The 25,020-nt window shown below is 31.3% G+C and overlaps 1 protein-coding gene across 1 annotated transcript in view; it reads right to left on the minus strand.

The window, feature by feature from the left end:
- The window catches only part of LOC136988253 (plexin domain-containing protein 2-like), a 46,768-nt gene that overhangs the window by 20,869 nt on the left and 879 nt on the right, over positions 1-25,020 (minus strand). The window contains exon 2 of the mRNA XM_067286110.1: positions 22,034-22,119. Coding sequence (XP_067142211.1) covers positions 22,034-22,119 — 86 coding nt within the window. The remainder of the gene's footprint in view (positions 1-22,033; positions 22,120-25,020) is intronic.

The raw sequence follows: 25,020 nt of genomic DNA on the forward strand, positions 1-25,020 counted from the left end.
TAACCCACGAACGCGGACCTTGTTAACCCGGGCGACGTCCGAGCCGGTATCACACTTTGATCTAGTTATCACCATAATAAATATCTCCACAGAATGTGGGTGTGGTCACTCTTAGCTTCATTTCTCCCCATAGACCTTACTGGCATGGGTGTCCCTACCAGGAGCTTGTGCTCCAGCCTGCATTGCCCTATGGATCAGTAAAATTACTGGGCTCTCCCACCACGACCAGGTGGTGACCACGGGAGAGTTATTATTATTATTATTATTAAACAGACAAACACCTGTGAGCACATTTATTTTACATTTAGTTTCTTAGCATACATAAAAATGCATGGCTTGTAATAAAGAATAAACAAACATCATCTTATTTCATCAGTTCTGCGGCAAAGAATAAAATACAAGCATAAAAAACACAGCAACTGTGATAAAACATATAAATTAAACTTGACAATTAACAGAATATGTAAAAGTTCACGTCACACTTTCACCTTGTGACGGCACATCAGTGTGCTGTGGAACACTGGACTAGACTCACAGAAAAACACAGCCATTTAGCTTGAATATTTGGTACTGTCATACGGTAGCTTCTTTTCTTTAGTACAGGTATTAACAATATTATTACTATTTCTCCCATTATTATTAAAGTAATAAAATAAATTCCAAATATGTCTTTATCTGTAGCTAATTTGAATTAATAAATATTGTTCATAATTACACATGTTGTTTTAATTCCCCTGGATGTGAGTTTTTTGGCCCGTTAAATAATTATGTTGTTTTTATGTATGTAGATATACAGGGTGTTTCAGTGTAATGTGCACTCCTGCGATTAATAGATTAACAATGATATAAGATTTTTAGACTTATTCTTTCTTCCATGATAAATTTTCCTGGCCCACAAAAAAATCGCAAAAGAAATCTTAAAATCAAATTATCAGCCATACTGTACTTTATCATATTTACGAACACACAGTACCACAACTTATACATTGCAATTGATAAAAAAATTAAATTATATTTTAAGTTACTAAAAATCTATCTTGAAAGACTTTTTTAGGTACCGCCTGTACGGAATGAACTGGTAGCTGCAAATATCAAAAGCTGGGTCTGAAAATGTATTTTTTTTTAGCCTTATATCTCAAAAACTTAGTAAGTGATTTAAAAAGTAAGCAAAATATATTCAAAACTATTTTTCTATCTACCCATAGCTCGTGGGAGTGCACCTCATATTGAAATACAGTATATAAACAGTATATATTACACACTTCCCCCTGTCTACTTAGACTATGCCTATGACAACAAGTCGATCGCAACACATTTTTAAGATAAAAAGTAGATCTTATGTACGCAAAAGTTGGCCACCCCTGATATATATAAATAAACAACAATCTACAATAATATTTAACTGTTATTTTAGAACATTGTATTTTGCTTTCCCGTAAGTCCAGGCCTAGTACTTGATTAGAAGCCTAATTTTGTGTAACCCTGCCTTTTTTGTGTTGTGTAGTATGTTACAAATTATTAAAAAATATAAACTAAAGAATAATTTTCATAAATTATTCAACAGTTATGAAGATATAACTAAAAAATTATTCTAATCAACTGCACAAAACTTTGCTGGCATTACCTGACATAATGGTATGCGCAATAGTTTAAAAAAATTTAACCATATATAAAGACTAATTAGATGAGTAGATTTAATTGAATAGTAGTAGTGGTGCCTGGTAATTCAAATTTAATTCATTCTGGGAGGTCGTTCAAACTCTGAATCAATTTTTCCCATTAGAAATAATGGAATGTGAATTAATCCATTCCCAGACCCTAAAACATACCAATTTCGATAAACTTAAAACAGCAAATACATATAATTTAAAGTAAAAATAACACAATAAAAAATACTCTAATAATAAATTAAAACATGAAAACCACAAATACAATACATAAATACTGTATAATAAAATGAAAATTGTATTTATTGGTCACACACATCCTGGACTTTGGCATTTAACATAGATGTGTTATAAAATTTAACATGAGATTCTTTGTTTAAAAATTTACTAGTTGATTTTATTCAAACAAAATATAATGTCTTCGGATAAAAAGCATATCGGGCATATTATACTTTATGAGTTTCAAAAAGAATATAACACCATACAAAAAAAAAAGTGTATGGTGAAAATGCTCCTAAATGTTGAACATGTCAAATGTGATTTAAAAAGTTCCAATTGAGAAATTTTGAACTAAAGGATACAAAATAGGACATGTAGGGGTGTCCAAAAGCTATCAACAAAAGGTTAATGTTACCCTAGGTATACAAAATGGTGGCTAGTCTCCGACTCCAGCATACAGAAGCAAGGAAACAGTGGGGACGCATGTTTTCTAAACCTAACCTATTCTAATAATTTAGTTGCTCATAATTATGGTAATTTATTAGAATAGGTTAGGTTTAGAAAATGTGTGTCCCCACTGTTTCCTTGCTTCTGTATGTTGGAGTCAGAGATGAGCCACCATTTTGTACACCTAGGATAACATTAACCCAACAAAAATTGCAGGAATAAATTGTTAAAAATCAACAAATAACACACATACAGTATATATAACCAAACATGCTGAAAATAAAGCAAAAAAAGCATAATGAGAGATTGAAAGATGACTTTGACATGTAACAGATGGTGTTTATGTATTAAGTGCATTTTTTCACTGCCCACACAGTTTGCTGAGGCGTTCGAAGTTAAAGTCATTAGCAGATCACAGAGAAAAAAATTTCTGTTATTAAATACATAACATGATTTTTAATTAAATATTTTTAATAAAAATGGTTTTTGTAATTATTTTTGCTTGGAAGGTTTGTTTTTATGTGGCTCAATGAGAGAGCGACATGTTTTTCCCTAATGATGATTTTTCTAATCATTGGGAAGACACTGATATGTCTACAATTTTCTTTTATATTACCTTTGTTTAAGGAAGTGCTGTGTTTATAATGGTTTTGGAAGTCAGCATAGTAGATGTTTCCCCAAATCTTGTTTTAATTGAAAAATGTGGGAACTAAGTCCTTGTCTTCAATATAATACGGGACCTTCAAAAAGATCACTTTTGTTTGCCTTCCCTGTGAGATCTTGAGGTTAACCTTCTCTGCTATCTCCGGGATGCTTTGGACAGCTTTTTTTAGTCTGGTGCCATCGTTGGCAGTGCCAACCCTAATGCACACACAGTTTCCTTTTACACCTCGTATGGACCTGATGCTGACTCCCAGCTTCTGGGAATCAATTTTTTTCCTTAGGATCTGCGTGACATTCTTCCTGTCCGTTTCGTTGCCCTCTGTGTCAGGTTTTGGGTACAGGAGCAGAGCAACACCGCCACCTGTTCCTTCCCTGTTGACTTTGCTAGTGAGGACTTTGGTAATGCATTTTGTAGTTTGACTTGAAACTGTGGTTTGGTGTTAGACTTGGTAATGTCAGCATAGATTGGTTGATTTGGCTTGAGAATTGAGGCATAAAGAGGGACAAGAGGCTGAACCGCCAGCATTTTCTGCTTTTGCCTCAGTTCAAGTACCACCCAAGCAGCTGGTTTGCAGCTGCGTGCATGTGGATCACATCATCATGGGTCAGGGTCCGCTGCTTCGTAGCAGTAGTGTTCTTGTTAGCGGGAATATTGATGAGGATAGTATCCAAGCAAGAGTTAATTGTGGAAATGATCTCCTCCTCCACAAAGTCCATGTTAGCTGAGTCTGAATTGCTCAGATTTGTCCGGAGGCAATGGGAGTCCGAGCTGGAGTTGTTCCCACTACATTGATCCATACTGAGGCAGAACAGGAAAATAATAACTTAAAAAGCACACACAACAGAATAGGCAGCTAGCGCAAACAAGAAACTACTCTATTTCAGACAACAGTATTGCCAGCAATAAAAGTCCACATTTAAAGTTCCCTATAAAAGGCTTTCAAAAGGTGGCTTAATAGCACCACAAAAGCAGTGGGCACCAGTCTGCCTAATCAGGAGACAAGTTAGTTTTACATTAAAGCAGTTCAGGTGGTCTAGTAATGGCACCATATAGTTTAATCACGAAGCAAGACTGCCAACAGAGCTGCTGAGAGAGACAGCAATTAGATATGTAGCCACCAAAAAATGGAACCCAACTGTAAAATGTAGTTTAAAGTAGGTACAAACCAGATTAACAAAATCTCCCGCAGTGCTGGACAGAGCACTGCACGAATTGGCTGATAGAAAACAAAACTGACCCAATAAAAGAGAAGACCACCCAATACCACTGAAGAACCACTAAAAACAAGAAAAGATGTAAAAAGATAAAATCCAATACAAAATAAAGTAAAAATAGCTTAAAAGCCAAAAACCCCATTTTACGACTTGAGCTCGCAGAGCGTTCTGATCGCTGCTGTAATAGGTTCGATGGGAGTACCCACATCAGCACACAGTCCCCAAAATGCTGCTAGAATGAAATAAAACCTCTGCATAACCCACATCTGTAGTCCCACACACTCAAAGTGACAAGCGGAAACATCACTCTTACCAATATGCTAAATGGTAAATATGAAGGTGTCATCTCAAATATTCCATTTCAGTGTAGAAGTAATTACAGTAGAGCGTCACATTCATCCGAAAGCCGATCAACCAAAAGCTTTTTAGTCGGACTGTGTCATGCTGAATCAAACGTTTTTTGATACTAGATTAACTTCTAAACAATGTTCCCCCTAAGCTGCACGGCTGCACACTGCTCAAATTGTTGCCGTGCACGAGAATTTATGTGCCACGCAGATGAGCATGCACACTGATTTGAATTGTTGTTTACTTATTACTCACTCTGTCTGCAACATGATTATTGCTATGTATATTTCGATTAAATACATTAAATCATTGACAAAAGATAATATTTTGTACGGAAGTATGTTTTAAAATGAATTTTAATCTCTATAGGAAAAAATAAGATTATCTTATATATAAAATTCTCGTGTCACAATGTTAGTTACCTTACTCTTCCGAAACGGCTTTACTGATTTTTACCAAATTTTATATGCATATTCAGTAGGTCTGAGAATCGGCTACTATCTATTTTTCATACCCCTAAGTGATAAGGGTTGTTGACCCTTAACATTTTTTTTAAATTTTTGGACAAAATTTTTTGTTTTTATTTTTCTATAATGTGGCATTAAAAAATACATACAACCCTAAATTTTTACCCTTTTATTACCAACCCCTATTTTTTAAAAGCCATTTTAGTAATTTAATCATTTTTCATCCCGCTCGATAACTGATCAATTATCGTCTTTTTTGTATTCAGTTTCCGATTAGATTGGCATTTGCAATGACTATCAACAAATCCCAAGGCCAAACGATGTCTATTTGTGGCTTAGATTTGAGCACGCCATGTTTTTCACACAGACAATTATACGTGGCATGCTCTCGAGTGGGTAAACCATCCAGTTTGTTTGTGTTAGCTAAAGATGGGCTAACAAAGAATATTGTTCACGCTATAGCATTAAGAAATTGATATTGTTTGTTAGTGTTACTGTCGTAATTAATTAATGATATATAATTTTAAGGAATAAATTATAATAACTTAAAAATAATAATGTTTGGCATTTGTTATTTTTATATTCCCTCATCGTTCACAGCGCTCCATGCCTATTTCACGCATATACCACATCCTTACACACTTACAATAAGTTAGTTATTTTTTGTCTACACTAGAAATTACCTAGAAATAATTTATATGGCAAAACAACGTTTGCCGGGTCAGCTAGTATATATATATATATGCTCAAAAAAATTTTTTGCTCAAAATCTGCTCAGCAAAAATATTTTTGCTCAGAGAAGTATATGTTCCGCTCATCTACAAAAAAAAAATTAGAGGGAACATTGCTTCTAAAGTATAACTATTTTGTTTTTATATTTTTCAATATATTTATTTTGTTTGTACAAAATAAAGAAATAAATTTTAACGATACAATAGCCATGATTATTATTATAAAAATTTTCGTTAGGCTTAAAATCGACGAAAATTCAACGCAAAGTGACACGCAACAGAGAAATATTTCAACTTGGGCTAGGTTAATATATTTTTTCGTACATAATCGGTTATCCGAAAAATAAGTTATCCGAACAACCCCAGTCCCCAATTGATTCGGATAAACGACGCTCTACTGCAATGGTATTCGAACATTTTAGCAGTGCGACCCCAAGGTAATTTTCCCACGACCCCATTTGGGGTCGCGGCCCATAGATTGAATAGCACTGCTCTACTGTTTTTAAAAAATGAATCTTTGAAACAATCTCCTAAACTCAATCTTCAAAACTTGTTATTTTATTTATCAAGTAATAAAATATGTAATAATTAAAATTTTTCAGCATTTACTATTATGATGTCCATAATATCCGACGACACAGGTTTTAGAGTCAATCATTTGGCTCTTTCTTACTCACCGTAAAGAACTAGCATATGATGAAATTGACAGTTTCAAAATAGTTGTTTGAGAGTCATTATAGAGCAATGGTTCTCAATCTTTTTGAGGCTGTGTAACACCATTCATATAACTTTTTTATTACATAGAACAATAGCATCAATAAACCAGCAACGAATTGCTCAACTTTCCCCGGCAATCTTTAAAATTTTGGTGGCGCCATCTATTATCATATTTTATTAAAAACTTTTTATATTTTTAACTATTATAAAACGGCAAAAAGCTTAATTTTAAGATTAGGGACGGTTTTATAAAATATTGTAAATGCAAATAACGAGTAAAATCGTCATTAAGTCCGACCCTACTGGAGATACTTACGACCCCCATTATCTCCCCATCTCCTCGACCTTTAACCACCAATCCCCTAATAAACAAACTGTTAGGAGAGGAACGGTCTCTTCATTTTTTATAAACAAGTTGCATAACAAATAACATAAACAACACAATATTAATTTCTTTTACATAAAATAATGTATTAATATTAGTTTTAACAAAAAAAAACAAATATTCGAAAACTTAAAATAAAAACCTAACTAAACCTCCTGTAAAATTTCAGAAATTCTCGAAAAAAAGCACAGAAGACAAAGCAAAAAGCTTCAAACAAGGCGAACAAAATTGTGCCCCCCACACACGCTAACATCCATACATACAGAAATTATCCCCGATTTTTTTTTTTTTTTTTTTTTTTGCATTATGAAGGTGTCCTAACTCCAAAATGTAAAAATCTTGGGGGGGGGTTCATTTTTTGCCGGATCGTCGTACTTTCCCTCTATTATAACATCCGGGAAAGTAAAAATCAATAAACAATTCTATGTTTACTATTCTCATAAAATACTAACGAGACAAAATAATAAATTTATTGTATTGAATATGATAGTAAACATGGAATTGTCTACAAATAAAGTAATATGTTGTAGTACATTGCAATCAATTTACAATAAAAACTTAAATTTTTCTTTTTGTGGAACACTTGGGGGCAAGTTTGCAGAACACCAGCGAGAACAACTGATAGAGTAAAAAGTTATCATTTCAAAATTCTTTCTACTGGGGTGACAGTAATCCGGTTACGAATATCGAATACAATACTTAAAAATATGGAACTGAATAATGTGCATATAAATATCAATATCTACCATTATTCAAAACTAAGTTTTGCATTTCGCTAATAGACATAACGGGAGATAAAGATCAGGTCAGATCGATTTCCGTGTTATGCGATCGTTAATGTTACATATTAGCATTTTCTCAAATGAACAATCCCGTCTCAATATTGTTACGGTAAGATACGTAGCTGATCTTATGAGTCATCATGCGGAAGTGGCGATCTAGTCGTCGTCTAGTGATTTGAATTATATAAATAGAGAAGTTCACTGACATCTGCGTGTAGGGGAGCTGAGCGTTAATGAGTTCGAAAAAAAGTATCTATTTTAACTCGTAACGTCACAGTGTCTACTCGTTTGTTATAATGCTTGGCGTGCATGTCATTTCGGATCGTTCAAATCACTGTTGATCGTCTTCTCAATTATTAAAAACATTCACTAAATTGCTTATCCGAGTAGATCATATAAATAAGTGATTATAAAAGAAAACAAACCTTCGATTTCGTCAATCAACGATGATTTTATTTTTATAAAGAATAAAATCTAAAATGACGTCAAACAACGTCAATTAGGAGATGATGTACTGTACGTGATGTACTGTACTGTACCATTCCAAGAAGATCCCTCCTAACAATCTAAATATTAAATATCTTAAATATAAAGTGAACTCGAAATAAATTTAGGTTTATCTATAGATTAAAAAAATATATACGATTTCAAATAATAAAAAATAATCTAAGAGACATATATAATATAACTTTAATTGTTTATACGCTCTGATATTTACCGAAGTGCGGCTTTGGTCGTTGCAATTTATTAAATTTATCTGTTAAACGGTGTTTGCATTAATAGAAACAAATCGTTTATGTAAAATGATACACGTATAATTTAGGTATAATTAGTGTAAACACTAATAAAGCCTCTCAATTTTATCAAGATCGTTAAGTATCGATATTAAAAATTCCGCAACGAGTTGCTTAACATTCCCCGCAACATTTAAAATAGAGTGTGGCGCCATCTGTTACGATATTTTATTTTAAAAACCTTATATTTTTATTTCTTCTTACTTGTAAAATATACGAAAAAATTATATTTTTCAAGTAAGAAGAATAGAAAGTCTGACTCCATCGTTTTTATAATTATTTTTGGCTTATATTTTTAATTATTATAAAATGGCAAAAAGCTTAAGCTTGAGGATAGAAATGGAGTTTTGAGGATAAAAATGGGTTTTATTAAAAAAAAGTTGTAAATGCTAATAACGAATAAAATGGTCAAGTCCAACCCCACCAGAGATATGACAGACGAACTCTATCTCCCATCTACCGACCTTTAACAATAAATTTAATAGCATTAATTCTCCTAATAATAAACATACCACCCTGAAAAATTTCAGAAATTTTCAACAAAACGCACGAGTTATTAAGCTTCAAAGTGGGTAAACAAAATCGTGCCCTTATACACAGGAAAAAACCGGATTTTTTTTTTCATTTCTCGACGTTTCAAAGTCCCGAGTAAAAAACAAAAAAAGAAAAAAAAGGAAAAATCTTGGGAGGTTCCGGATCTCTTACATATAACAGATCCGGGAAAGTAAAACTTATACTTTTAAAATCAAAAAATTAAATATCCCTTTAAAATAAATCACAAGAAAATAACGTCAATTAGCCTACTTTTTCAGAAACTATTTCTCCTTTAAGTATAATCGCAGTTAAAATACAATAAATTACGCAAAAATCTTCAGATACGATACTATTTTTGTAAGTGCGTTTCTTTTTTATCAGTATAAATTTGTTTTAAAATTTTAAAACAAAATATTCAATCTATGAAGAGTAAGAGGAAAATGTTGATGGGATACAGCAACGCAACACATGGCAATCTTCCAAGGGATGGATGTCTCTCTGGACAATTTTCTATGCGAAACTGACGTCTATGGGTGCGTTCTTTTATTCTTCCGCATAACTCGCGCGAGTGGCATCCGTTTAAAAAGTCCTGCGTAACGCGTTCCTATATTCCGCCGGACTGTGCGCCACTCGTAGTAGTTTACGGTGAAAAGCAACATGGCGTCCTCCATGGCTCAGACAATTTCGTTTCGGGGTCCATTATGGGTTTTATGAATGAAAATTTAGAAGTTGTGAAAGCGCAAGTTAGTGCACGCGATGATGTGTCTTCTCGAATTTTTCTCGAATGGTAGCCAGCATTCTAATTTTTCTCGTGGCTACTTTGAATGCTCAGTCCACAAGATCCATTTTATGGTTAAATTTTACAACAAAGCTTTTTTTGGTCTCAAAACTCATATTTTTAAATCGTAGATACCTCCATCACGATACTGTAGATAGTACGGGCGCCGCCATCTTTCTTTCTTTCACCGTCGTTCCTAATGCCTACAAACAGCAGCTCACTCCCGTAGTAGCGAAAATGCAGAGCACCGCTATTAACGAACGCGCCCTATTTAGGTGTTAACACACGTAAAGAAAATCCAGGAAACTGCACGTGGTTCAGCCCGAGTCCGCGACCAAAAATGTTCAGTGGTTTTATCCCAGGGATGTCCAACCCGCAGCCCACTTAATACTTTTATGCGGCCTGTTGCACCCGAAATTTTGTATGCATATTCACATTTATTTTGGTAAAGTATGTCGTAAAAATTATTCTCGTTTCACTGAATACACTTTGATGTCATAATGACGTAATTTGCGTTAGAAAACTGTTTTATCTAGAGAACTGTTATGCGTGTGGGGTAGTACATACTATTATGAACAATTCTTTTCGTGCATTAAAAACATCGAAACTGTTGAAAGAAATAGGTTGAGTGATTCCCATTTAACTAACATTCTTAGAATTAAGTCTAGTGCCTTAAAAGCAGATATTGGCAATATTAGAGAGGTTGCGGCCGACGTTTTCGCGTTGAAAACGTCGGCCGCAACCTCTCTATCATAAAAGGAAGGCAATGTCAAAAATCGCATTGAATTTCTTTTTTTGTGTGAGTATAATTTCTTTTTTTTTGCTGTCAATAATATAGGTTTTTTTGTAATTATATAGACAGTATATTTGTTATTAAAATTTGATATTCACATTTTGAAATTTTTAACAACATATATTTATATGAAGTACTTTTATGGCCCGCTGAATGTACCTAAAATTTCTAATTTGGCCCATTAGGAAAAAAATTGGACAATCCTGTTTTATCCACTTGGTCACTGGAGGGCCACAAGCGTATTCGTACTTATCTAAGTTTTAAATCGCTTGCAATAGAATGATATAAAATACTTTAGTAGTAAATTTTATAAATCTAAAAATCCACGATTTGATAATTTGTCATACAAAAGACAAGCAACTTGTTTCTTGACTACAAAAAATGAATGAATTATCATCGATTTTTGGGATGTAATTTGAAAAAAATTGAAACCTATAAATTCCCACTGTCGTCCGTCCGTCTTTCCATATCTTGTCTCGAATGTCATCTAACTAACTCCGTTATAGAGATTAAGGAAAGTTTAGGGCAGGGATGAGCAACACGCGGCCCGTTAAACATGTTTATGCGGCCCGCCAAGCATTTCTAAAATTGAATTTATTTTATCGACTTTCTCCCATCAATATATTGTTATAAAATTAATTATAATAAAATGGTAGTACATACTAAACTGAAACAATTTTTTGTGACGAGTTACTCACTTGTCGGCGACTTGTTCAAACATGCAATACGAACGCGCCGCGTCTGTGCTTGTTTGTGTTTGCTTCTGTCACACAATCAGTCAGACTGGTAAGCTGTTAACTAGCAATTTTAGAAATTCTTGTGTTTCTTGAAAGGCGTGAGTGCAATATTATTGTTAAAAAGGTAATAATAGAGTTTTTTTAATTCAAAATTAAGTTTTTCTACAAATTTTTTTAACTTTCAAATTTTTAATCCATAATAGCATGTCGGAAAAGCAAACAAAAAAAAAAAAAAAAAAAAAAAAAAACAGAAGGTTGCGGATGAGCACAGGCATTTTCAAGAAAAGTGGAAATTTGATTATTTTTTCACTTTCGTCAAAGATAAAGCTGTATGCTTAATATGCTCAGAGACTGTGTCGACATTAAAAGAATATAACATAAAAAGGCATTACGATACAAAACATGAACAACAATATAAAAACTTAACAGGACAACTCCGGATAGATAAGTTTAATCAAATGAAGAAAAACTTGGAAAACCAACAGGCTGTTTTTAAAAATCAAGCTATTTTATCAAATACGGCAGTAAAGGCTAGTTTTGTTGTCAGTCAAATACGGGCAAAAAAAATGAAACCCTTTGCGGATGGAGAGATGATAAAAGAATGTCTGACTGCTGTTGCAAAAATAGCATTTCCTGATAAAATGATTATTATTTCAAACATTAGTTTATCAAGATTCACCATTGCAAGGAGAATTGAAGACTTGTCCGAGAACATAGCAACAACGTTTCGTGAACGCATTGAAAAATTCGAATACTGTTCTTTGGCACTTGATGAGAGTTGCGATATTAGCGATACAACACAACTGGCTATATTTTTACGTGGTATTGACACCAAATTTAATATTACCGAAGAATTGTGTTCACTGATTCCAATGCAAGGGACTACAACCGGCAAAGACCTGTACGATGAACTAAAGTCTGTGTTGGAAAATTTTTCAATTTCATTAGAAAAGATTATTGGTATAGCGACAGATGGAGCACGAGCAATGTCAAGCATGGAGGTAGGAGTATCGGGAAGGCTATTTCAAGACATTAAGAAGGTCACAGGAAGGGAAATATTCGTTAACCACTGCATAATTCACCAGGAAAATTTGTGTGCGAAAAGATTGAGTTTGCCAAATGTCACTGTACCAATAATTAAACTAATCAATTTTGTAAAGTCGCGCGCGTTAAATCACCGTGAATTTAAAGAATTCCTGAATGATTTAGAAACTGAATATTGAGACGTGGTTTATAATACCGAAGTACGTAGGCTTAGTAGAGGTGCAATGCTAAAAAGAGTATACAACTTAAAAAGCGAAATACAATTGTTCTTGGATATGAAGGGATATGCCTTTCCTCATTTTGGTAATAAAGAATGGATGTGCGATTTTGGGTTTCTTATCGACATGACTCAGCATCTCAATGATCTTAATGTGGAACTTCAAGGCAAAGGACAGTTTATTCACAATTTGTATGATAAAATTCAGGGCTTTGAGCACAAATTAAAATTGTGGAAACAGCATCTTTTGCAGAATAATGTGTCTCACTTTCCACATTTAGAAAAAGAAAACGTTACTACTTCTCAAAAATACGCACAATATATAGACATTTTAATCAACGAATTTCAATTACGATTCCAAATATTCAAAGCTGAGAAGACAGCGGTTTCCATGAAAATGTTTTCCTCGCCATTTAATATCGATGTGGATACAGTTCCCGAAGACTTTCAAATGGAAGTGATTGACATGCAGAATAATACCGATTTAAAAAATGTATTTTTCTCAGTAAACATCGAAAATTTTTATAAATCTTATGTGAGCCATGAGAAATTTCCGCTTTTGACGAAAAATACAAAGCAAATGATGTCTCTGTTCGGAAGTACGTATGTTTGCGAACAATTATTTTCAACCATGAAATTAATCAAAAATGACCACCGAACAAGACTGAGTGATGCACGATTAGAAAGCTGCGTACGTGTAGCTACCTCATCAATTCCGGCTGATATTGATCAGCTTGTATCGAAAAAACAGTGCCAAATTTCTCATTAAAAATTTCAAGTAAATTCGTTTTTCTGTTCTTTTCTTGTTTGTTTTTATTTTGCATTAAAATTTGTATATGAAATCTTTACTTTTTTTTAAATTTTATATTTTTTATTCTAATGTTTATAATAAATAAAGTTTTGTAAATTATTAATAAGTGTTACTTTATGTGCGGCCCGCCAAAAAAATTTAAAATTTAAATTGGCCCGTTGATTAAAAAGGTTGCTCATCCCTGTCTTAGATGTAAAAAAATATGAATAATTTAATTGATTTTATTGATTTATAAAAGTTATGTACGCATCACGATGGCAAATCCATTCTCTACCGGGTCCCCGTTTTAGTTTATTCATTAAATTTCTGCAAAATAGGCAACAAATGGAAGAAGCCGAAGCTATCAACAAATCGTCGCCATTTTATAAACTACCGAGCAATAGTTCATAGAAGGATTTAGGAAATGTTCACTGGTTCTTTAAACTACGTCACGAGTGATATTACAAGAGGCGACATCAACAGATCATGGAAAGAAAACAGTCACGTGACCATGAAATAGCTTGCTTGCACGTTGAAAGCAACGTTATGGACTAGATTATGTCAGGCTTACGCGATGAAGAGGGAGGGAGAGGATACGAACATTGTCTGCATGGACTTTAGTGGTATTAGTGGCACACGAATTTGTTCTTATGAGCCTCCTTACTAGTCGTATGAATATCGATCAGTAAATATGCAGAACTTTTCAGTCATTTTTTCAATGTCGAGGATCCACGAATTATTGTACACGTAATTAACGAGGGGGTTTGCCAAAAGTACATCGCAGGCACAGGGTGGGAGGGGATCGAAAGTGGTTCAAAAACTGTACACGTAATTAATGGATGACCCTTATTTGAAAGCATTCTATAAAAGTGTTTATCTTTAATAAAATTCGAGAAATCAAAATGCTTAATAACCGATTACTTTGCATTCTCTTGATGAATGGAAATTAATCGATTATTATGACAGATCGAAAGTGAACTTTAAAGTCTAGATTCAAAACAGATAAACTATAATCTGATTTTTATTAACAGAAGAAACAATATTTCATAACAACAACTTAAATCGGAAATCAAAAGAAATACAGCAGAAACTCCGTTAACCAAAGATCAAACTCAGCCCGAGTCGTAAAAATATCCTAGATTACATACAAATGAATCTTAAACAATTTGATAACGCAAGATAAAAATATATAGTCAATATGAGTTAGTTCTTTTCTTTGTATGAAAAAATTCAGGATTTAACGCGCGCGACTTTACAAAATTGATTAGTTTAATTATTGGTACAGTGACATTTGGCAAACTCAAGAATATTCACTCTTATCTCCCTGCTTCCAATTTCAATTTTTCTTACAGAAAGAATGGCAACTAAGAGAATCTGTTATAAGCTTAGAGAATGTCTATAATTAATCGTTCAGTGAACAAAAATCAGAACATTTAAAAAAAATTCTACCGAATTCGTGTTGTCAAATTGTGGCTCTCTGCATCATTACCCTGATTGAAGGAGTTTTTGTTGTACATCGAAATTAGCGCAAATTTAATAATAATAAGAAGAAGAAAAAGAAGAAAAAATACTATAGAATTGTTAATGATATGGAAAATGACGTTTCGGTCATCTGAGAATAAAGACTGGAAAGAAATATCATGAAAACAACATAACGAAGCACAGACATTTCAGCAACTGATTTAAATATTGGCGTAAGAATGCATCTAATAAAATCCACATTTTGGACCGGGAGAATTCATTACATTGGAAAGCGCTGCAACGAAAAGTAAATACAAAAGATCTGCTTACTATTTACAAGGATCATCGACAAGTTGGATACATGTCTAAAACGAATACTCCAAAATAGGTATTTCAATACTAAATTTGATGCAGACATCGTTGCTAACGTTAACAAATAAGATAAAAAATAACTGAATAGCCTGTCAATAAACGCATCTTTTGCATTTGCAGTGAGATTTATAATGGTAAACAAATTCGATGTATAAACAAATTGATGTATAAACAAATTCACTAAAGAATTTGTTTATAATCAATCCATAACTGAATGTCACTATTGCGTTCTAATCAGGGTTTCTTTCAGGGGACGTCCGGGAGGTAATACCCCTCCAGAGATTAAAAGATTCCCCTTATATCTCCTCATAAACGGTTTTGTAAAGACATTGTCTCTACCTTATTAAACCCCCTAGGAATAAAGGTGCTGTCAAAAATAAGCCTTGGTCTCAAATAAGAGATTTATTTGAATTTAATAAACCGGGAGAGACAGTGGTGCACCCAGAGGGGAAAGCAAAGGGCTCTCGCACCCTCAAAAGTAAAGGAATACAAATACTAAAAAATTTTCCAAAAATCTTTTTTTAAATAAAATTTATTTTTATTTATACTGTGTCGTGTTTTCTATTTTTTATAGAACTTATGAATTAACGGTCAAATAAGATGGGAATTTTATTTAATTCGCATTAAACAATTCTGTATCGGTTTAACTCGGCTACGGTCAAGATTAAATCCTGAGTGTGCCACTGATGGAAAATACGTTTTAAAAATAAACTTCTCTGGGGTGTAATCGAGAAAAAATTTACAGTGAGGAGCAGAATTATATGCAAGTGTATTTTTTAAAAAAAATCTCTTGAATTATTTAGAGTACTGTACATGGATAAAATTTTACATAATTATTTAACGTTGTCTTCTAGTGACTTACACCAAATATCATCCTAATCGACTAATCCAAACATTAATTACGCAAAAATAGCCATTTCAAGGTGGTGCAAAATTACACACCACCTTGTATTTATCCACTGAATTGCAAACGAAAAAAATATTTATACATTTATCGATTTTCCGTGTTTGGAAATAATTGCAAATATATCCTTTGGCATTGAAATAATTAAATTTTGCAGTCCTTTAACACTGATTTTTTGCCACTCACTTCTGATGGCTAATTTCAAGTCTCCAATTGTCTACCATTTTGTTCCCCATAATTTTTAATAGGGTTCGGGTCAGGAGAGAATGCTGATCAGTCAATTCTATGGATGTTGTTCGCTGCAAACCACTATTTGCTTCCAGCATCACTTATAGCAGTATGTATGGGACCATGTCGTAATTTCCATTTTGCTCTTCTGATTTTTTGCCAATAGAAAGGATATGTTCTGCTAGTACTTTCCAATATTCTGTTGAACTCGTCCACTGATTTAGAAAGACAGTTTCAGATTTTCCAAGCTTCCCAAATCATTACTGACCCAGGCCTTGAATATACTTAACATGATCTTGCTCTTCTTTTCTGATGCCATGCCAATAGTGTTGATACCCAACCAGGCCACCCAAGTTTTTCATCCTTCAGTTGTCCAACTCATCTTTGTCTTTGCCTATTCGACTCTTACTATCTTATGGTGATCTTTTAGACAGGGTTGGGTGTCTTTTTTGAATATTTTATATGAGGAGATGAACAAAGTGCTCTTCCAACGGTCCATTTCAAAGCAGAATTTGGTTTGTAATAATATTTCTATTACTTGTCAAATCGTTTTTTTGTCAAGGCTTGAAGGTGAAGATGGCCTTCTTCTTCATTTCTTACTGTGATAACAGTCTGGATTATTGCTTTATTTTGTAATGAAATCTCTAGAGCATCGAATGGTAGCAGATATTTCACTTATTGCCTTGCCATTAGTGTGTAAATCATCAATTTGATCTTTTTCAAAGTCAGTTAGTTCCTTTCGTCAAAGCATAGTTAAAAATGCGCTCAAAGTTTATGTTGCAACTTACACTTTGTTTTTCAAGTAAAGAAAAATGCAGTATCCACTTACCTTCAGCATTATGCATTAAAAATTTGCATATCCTTACCATAGTAATCTATTTGTATCTATCTGGCATATAATTTTGTACCACTAAAGGAACAGTTGAACTATGAATAATATTTGCACATTTTTTTGAGTCTTTAAAAAACTTATAAATTGTAAACCATTATTTTACTTTTTTGGCTGCTATGTATACAATACTGAAAAGTATTGGAATTGTGTCAAATCTGACCTTCCCAGTTTTTTGCAAATTACAATGGTTTGAGATCCCTGAAATGGAAAAAAAGTTTGTGTGTGTGTTTGGAATCTATTTCATTTAATATCTCAGGATGGAGTAAAGATTAAGAAATGAAATTTTGCACGGCAACTTCTATATAAAGAGCACTGATGCTATTAAATTTTGGTGGTTAAAGGTTGAGAGAGGTTTTGTGTCTTATGTTAAGTGTGGTCAGACTTAAATTTCATTCATTATTGGCCTTTACAATTTTTTTAAAAAACTCAACTCTATACTGACAATTAAGTCTTTTGTCCTTTTATTATTAATAACAAAAGGGCAAAAGACTTAATAAAGCCATTTTACTTCTCTGGCTGTTACATATACATAACAAGGGAAAGTATTAGAATTGTGTCAAATCTAACCATCCAAGATTTTTTGCAAATCTCCAAGTTTTGAGACCCCTCTGAACCAAAAAAGTCAAAAAAATTCCATGAGTGTGTGTGTGTGTGTGTGTGTGTGTTGGCATCTATTTTGTTTAATATCGCATGACAGGGTGAAGATTAAAAAACAAAATTTGGCATGGTAGTTTGTGTATAAGAGGTATTGCTGCTATTAAATTTTGGTGGTGAAAGGTCAAGGAGAAGAAAAGATGAAGGGTGGGATATCACATGTCATCTCATGTGAGGTTGAACTTAATGAAGATTTTACTTGTTGTTAGCATTTACAGATCCTTATAAAACTCATCTCTACCCTCCTCAAAATTAAGTCCTTTGCTATTTTATAATAATTAAAAATATATAAAGTTTTTATAACACAATCTCATAATAGATGGAACCACATATAATTTTATTTACCGTATATTTCCGTGGATAAGATGACTTTCAGATAAGACGAGGTATAAATTTTCGTCAAAGTTTTATAGTTTTAGCATATATCTGTCCTATAAGATGACCTCCAAACTATCAATGGCCTATGAATTTAATTTAGATCAGTGATCATCATCTGATGATAATACTGTATAGTGTATATGGAATTATGTCCTATTCGTAATTTTTCGAATAACCAAATTTTATTTTCTGCCTTGCTATTGTTGCAAATGTTCGCACTGATTCGGGCATTCGGGTAATGACCTTGACTATTCACAAAAACGTATGGGTTATTCTATTTTGTGGACATGCCCTACTCTCTACTAGTAAATAATTATGGTTTGTCCGTTTTTTTATAACGGTTTTAATTTATATAAATTTCAATCTGATTTTTTTGTATCTGTCCTATAAAATGACCCCAGATTTTGGAGCCTTTTTTATGATTCAACTAATGTCTTATCCACAGAAATTATTATGATTATTATGTCTTATCCACAGTATTTATTATGATTAATAATTAAAAAATAATTTTTTAAATTAAATCTCATAATCGCCAGGAAAGTTACACAACTCATTCCTAGATTTTTTAATAACATCTTCTAATAGCAAAGTTGGGAAACTTTGCTATTATGAAACTCATTGCTGGATTTTACCTTCATGGCTATTATGTATACATAACAAGAGACTTGGAAAGTATTGGAACTGTGTCAAATTTGACCCTCAAAATTTTTTGCAAAAAAAAATTAAGAAATGAAATTTGGCATGATGGTCTGTGATGGGCATTAATGCTATTAAATTTTGGTGGTTGAAGAGTGATGAGATAAAGAGAGGTCATTTGTCATATCTCAAGAGAGGTAGGACTTAATGAAGATGTTATTTGTTATTAACATTTACACTATTTTTTTATAAAACTCATCCCTACCCTCAAAATTAAACTTTTTGCCATTTTATAGTAATTAAAAATATAAGTTTTTATAACATAATTTCATAACAGATGGTGCCACTTAAAATTTTATTTATTTTGTTTAATAATATAAAAGTTTTTTAAATAAAAACTCATAACAGCAGAGAAGTTACGCAACTCTTGTTGCTGGATTTTTTTAACATTATCCTAAGATAAAATATTAACTACCATATTACTGGTTTTCATATTATAAAATACAGACTAAGATTCATGTAAACAGATCATACTGTTAACATTTTATATCAATTAACAGATTCCATGAATAGATTTTTAATATTTAATTATTATTGGTTTTGAAGTATTATTCATAATTTAATTAAAAAAAGAAATTTTTTAAATATTTATGAAATATGTATTAAAAGCTAATTTTTATTATATTAATGACAGTATTTATTTTGAATTTAGAGATTTATTTCTATTAAAAATCATGCAACATAATCTATAATTTTTATAAATAACTTTATTACAACTTATATGTTTTATTCGTTGAACTCATGAATTATTATTGTGCATTTGCAGAATAGTGTAAAAATGTTTTGGAAAGATAAATAATATAATGCAATACTTTGTATCTGCAGAAATAGAAATAATAAAATAGAATTTAATTTTATCATTTCCAGAGTCATAAAGACATCTGATGTCAGAGTCATCTGATGATAATACTGTATAGTGTATATGGAATTATGTCCTATTCGTAATTTTTCGAATAACCAAATTTTATTTTCTGCCTTGCTATTGTTGCAAATGTTCGCACTGATTCGGGCATTCGGGTAATGACCTTGACTATTCACAAAAACGTATGGGTTATTCTATTTTGTGGACATGCCCTACTCTCTACTAGTAAATAATTATGGTTTGTCCGTTTTTTTATAACGGTTTTAATTTATTAAGCAAGACTTGTTACAAAAAAAAAGCTATTAGCAATTCTTTTATAGACAAATTTCACTACAACAATTCTTGTGCAGAAATTATCTTTTCTTGCATTGTTATTATATACTTTTAGTATTAATGGCTATCAGATTATTGAAAATAGGACAATAATAAAGGATTGCTTTTAAATCATGCCAAATAAGATTGAATAAAAAATATTCTGAAAAATTATATCATAATGATCAACAGAGAAAGAAAAATTATACTTAGTGTGTGTAAGAGACATTGTATTTTACATTAATTTAAACATGTTGATTCCAAAAAGTTGATGTTTTGAAATTTTAAAAAGCATTGTTTTTGTTGTTATAAAATCCGTAATTACTATAAATATTTATATAAAATATGTCAAACACTAGCATATTTTCAATATGGAAAATACATTAATAAAATAGATCTGAAATTATATATTATTTCAGTTTTGTTTAATTGCATTATTTATATCAAATTTCTACAGACAAATATCTATTTTTAATCTTCATAGATTCATGTTTCTAACTGATACATTCACCTCAATGTAGGCATAGTATAGTATATTTCTGTCAGACTGAATTGAATTAGAGTACATAAAAATAATTATAAAACACTGCTTAATGCTTATTACTAATTTACATGATTTAAATGAGTTGGCACATTTATTAATAACTAATAAACAATAACCTCATTCATACAATACAAATGTCATCTCTTAGATTATGTTACATGCTTAAAGATTACTAAAACCCTTATTTTTAAACTGTAAATCATTAAACTTAAACATTATATGAAACCTTATACAGCAAAATCTGTCTAAAACAGAACCTTAATAAAAACAGAAACCTGTCTAAATGGAAAAATTCTTCAGAATGGAGCAATTTTATGTTAAATTTTATTATAAGTTGGAAACTTGTTCAATGAGGAAACAAAACAGGTTTTTGGGTACTAAGAACATAACCTGGATAAGGTAGAAAATTAAGATTTCATTTCTAGACTAATAAGTAAAATCACCTCAGGTCATCACAGAGCATGACAAATTATATTCCAAGAACAATTTCAAACTTTGTCAGAAAAACAAAAGTCACCTGACAAGGGAATATATAGATCAAAGTCTTTGTTAATTAATATTATCAAAGATTTTGGTCTGTATATCCCTGTTAAAATTAACCAAAGGCAGAATTGAATACTTTTAAGAATTAGAACTTTCAAGAATTGAATGAGTTTCCAAGAACTGAGTTCTCTAGTACAAGCAACAAATGTACTGTGTTACTCTTCATCATTTTCACAAATGTAATTTGTGAAAATGATGACAATGAACAGTAACACAGTGCTGTCTTGTACAGAATAGCTACTAACTAATTAGTACCAAGTATTTGAAAACAAGTTGATTAGCACATTGTTCATTAGAGATTGGAATTAATGATCAATTAGAATAATAAAATTCCATGAGAAGTCAGATCACAGAATAACTTGGTCTCTGTATTACTGTAATGTGATTAAGATTTCTGAAAGCAGAATGGCACACTAGTTTTGGTACTCAAATTGTAGCTTGTTCACTGTTGTATGAGTTCATAAGGACCACATGAAATACCTAGCACAAGTTCTTGGAAACAATTAGAACTTTTTTTCAATCAAAAGGTCTCAATTCTTGCATTCAAATATTCCCACCTTTAGTTGAAATCACTTTGAATTAAGCATATTAGTAAAATTTTTTTATGTACGTTAAAATGATTTATTATAAAAATTGAATGTAACTGTATGACATTTATCTTATTTAGTTTAAAGAAAAAAGAAAGACAACTGTGTTCAAAAGGGAAACCTGCCAAGATGGAAAAAATAATTCAGTTCTGTGCAATTGCAGTTTACATAGATTTCACCGTATTTCATATTTAAAATCTTTTGTTTTCAATTTTTTAAATTTTTGAATAGTCATAAAAAAACCCCTGTTTTAACACTTTAAAAATACTTACACGATTTTCTAAATTGGGCGGTTCAGTTGCATCGAAGTCAGGAAAGTCAAAAACTGTTCCATTATTCTCAATTGCCTTTATTAGATCTATACAAATAGAAAAATTTTATAAATAAAAAAGATATCAACTATATATATTTTTTGCTATTTTTAAATTTAATAGCAGTAAACATTTTTCCTGAAGTAAAATTACATGAAATAAATTTATAAATTTAAAATTAATATATACAGTAGAACCTCAATTATCCGGACTAATTGGGGATAAAGATAGTCCGGATAAGGAAAAATCCGGATAATCGAAAAATAATACAGTACTGTATTTAAATCGTGATCAAATTTTCAAGAAACAAACGTTCGTTTTGAATTTGGACTACTACTGACCAGCACTAACACTGCCTATTGTTTAAAGGTCCTCTGGTGGTGCAAGAAGACATTTTATAAAATAAAAAGCAGTTGAAACTGTCAAATTTTTATTCATAAAAATGCAAACTATTTATCGTTTTATGACGAGTAAAATTTTTTCGTCGCGTTCACGGCTTTTAAGTAATGCATAAACCATTGAGGCGCGAGACCCCTCGGACCGCGAGGCCGTAAGCTATGGCCCACGTCACCCATGCCTTACACCGCCCTTGACCATAGAAATAATGTAATTTGAATATAAATTATTTATAAATATGTATGTCAAGTTATATTTCTATTACGATGCAAAATGTATTAAAAAGTTTAAGACCACTGTGCTGGGTGAGACGTCATTGGGACAAAAAAAAAGTTATGCATTTCATCACGTACATAAACAGTGTCGCAATCGCCAAGTGCAAATCAGCAAATGTGTAAAATTTTTGCTTATTTTGAACAATCCGGATAATCGAAAATCCGGATAATCGAGGTCCAGATAATCGAGGTTCTACTGTATATACTAATTGTAAAAGTAGATAAATAATTCAACTTTCATATTATATAAACTCACTATTTATTCAATCCATGACTATTCACTAATGAAAAAAGTTATTTTCAATATACAGGATGTTTCAGAAATGTTTGGCCAAATGAGCCTGTGAAATTTCCAAATAAAAAAGATCAAGAGCCATGTTTTGATATGAGACTTAATTGGTGGGTTAGTTATTAAGTGTCAAAGTGTAGTTATGTCATTTCTGTTCTTTAAGTTTAACTATATAACATCAGTAATAAAATAAAAATTTACTGATTTCTTTACAAACAATATCAACATTCAATATAAATAGTGTATAAATGTAATATTTTTAATTAAAATGTAACAATTAATAATATAATATATTTCTATATTATTCCTTGCTAAATTTTGTTTATTCATGACATAAAAAATATGAAATTTACAAATTAAATAACTATAATAAAACCACACTCTTCTCATTGCCTAATGATGTTTTCCTTTACCGATAAAAACAGGAAAGTAAAATTAATATTGATTTTTATCATCCAATTCCGGAAACCTGTAAAACTACCAGTATTGCATGCAATAAATTCATTATTAAAGTTCAAAGCAAACAATTTATTTTCAAACTTATAATTTTTATAGCTTATAAGTTAAAAAAAAATTCTTTCATAATATAATGAAATACTGCTATTGTTTTAAATTGTCTTTTTTGAGATAATTAAAGAAATTAACAGTATTAAATTAACAGTACACATTAAATTAACATTATTCATTATATTTTTGATAATTTGAAGCAACAAAAATAAGAAAAAAGTATAATTTTATTTTTCTTCAAAGAAAAAATTTTTTTTTGTTAAATACACTTCCTCTTCCTACTATGTAAAAAGCTGCTTTATGAGTCTGACCTGGTTAACACAAATAAAATCAAAATGTTGTAAAGAATTATTAAAAATGTAGGCCACATTTTGATTTGTAACAATGTTTAAAATTAATCGTTGGTACTATTAATATTAATTTTAAGTATAATTAATCATATAAGTTAAAAAGTAAAAATTAATTTAATTTTGAAATTTTCTTAATTATACAGAATACCAAATTTCAGTTTGTATTAAAAATGTAATTTCACAGTAAACTTTAGACAGATATTGAAATACACACTAAAGTAATTTAATATAAAACATGTTAAAAATGAAAGTTAAAATATGATTTTGTATGAAGTTTTACAAAAACACAATTTCAATCAAAATATTTGTCGAGAACACAATTCGAATCATTAGACACATTAAATGATGTTTAAATATATTTTAATTATAGGAAAAAAAACAAAATGAAGTTATTGTGTAGCTTTTTAAAATTAAAACTTAAATAAACTTGCTTTCCTAACACATAACCCAGCATTTCTCAATCTGGGGGTTATGGTAATATTAAAGGGAGGGTCGCGAGAAATAATGAAATCATTTTATGAGAAAAAATCATTTATTATAAACTTATAAATGTTTTACTTACAATAAATACACATGTAAAGAAAAAAAATTAATGTAATGGCTGCATTTGTTTTTCATTTAAAATTTTCTCTTTACGTGGATCAAATTACAAAGAGCATGTACAAATCAAGTTGGAACTTGTAAATTGCTTATGTATGTACACGTCATACATGCATGTTCATACACATCACTATAAACGCAGCAACATAAAATAACAGGAATAGTTGTATTACATTTTTTATACTGTCGGTATTTTCTTAATGTATAAAATTAGTGCAATGTGATTATATAATATTTTAAAAAATTTATATTTATAATTACAGTCAAAATTCAATTAGTATTAGTAAGGTTTACTGTTATTATTCCTTTGGGTGAGGAGTTGCGAAATATTAATTTTATTTATATTTACTATTTGGGGGGTCGTGGAGCTAAGAAGGTTGAGAATTGCTGACATAACCTATTTATGTATAGAATGAAGTCATTAATCACCTTTATGCAATTTAGGTAATGTTTATATTACTTTATTACTAATGTTGATATAATTATAATGAAAACACATCATCAGGTATTTTTTATAATTCCTCTTTTGGT

The sequence above is a fragment of the Centruroides vittatus genome, unplaced genomic scaffold (genome assembly GCF_030686945.1).
Source record: "Centruroides vittatus isolate TY-2023 unplaced genomic scaffold, ASM3068694v2 scaffold_324, whole genome shotgun sequence".
In the NCBI taxonomy this organism is placed as follows: domain Eukaryota; kingdom Metazoa; phylum Arthropoda; class Arachnida; order Scorpiones; family Buthidae; genus Centruroides; species Centruroides vittatus.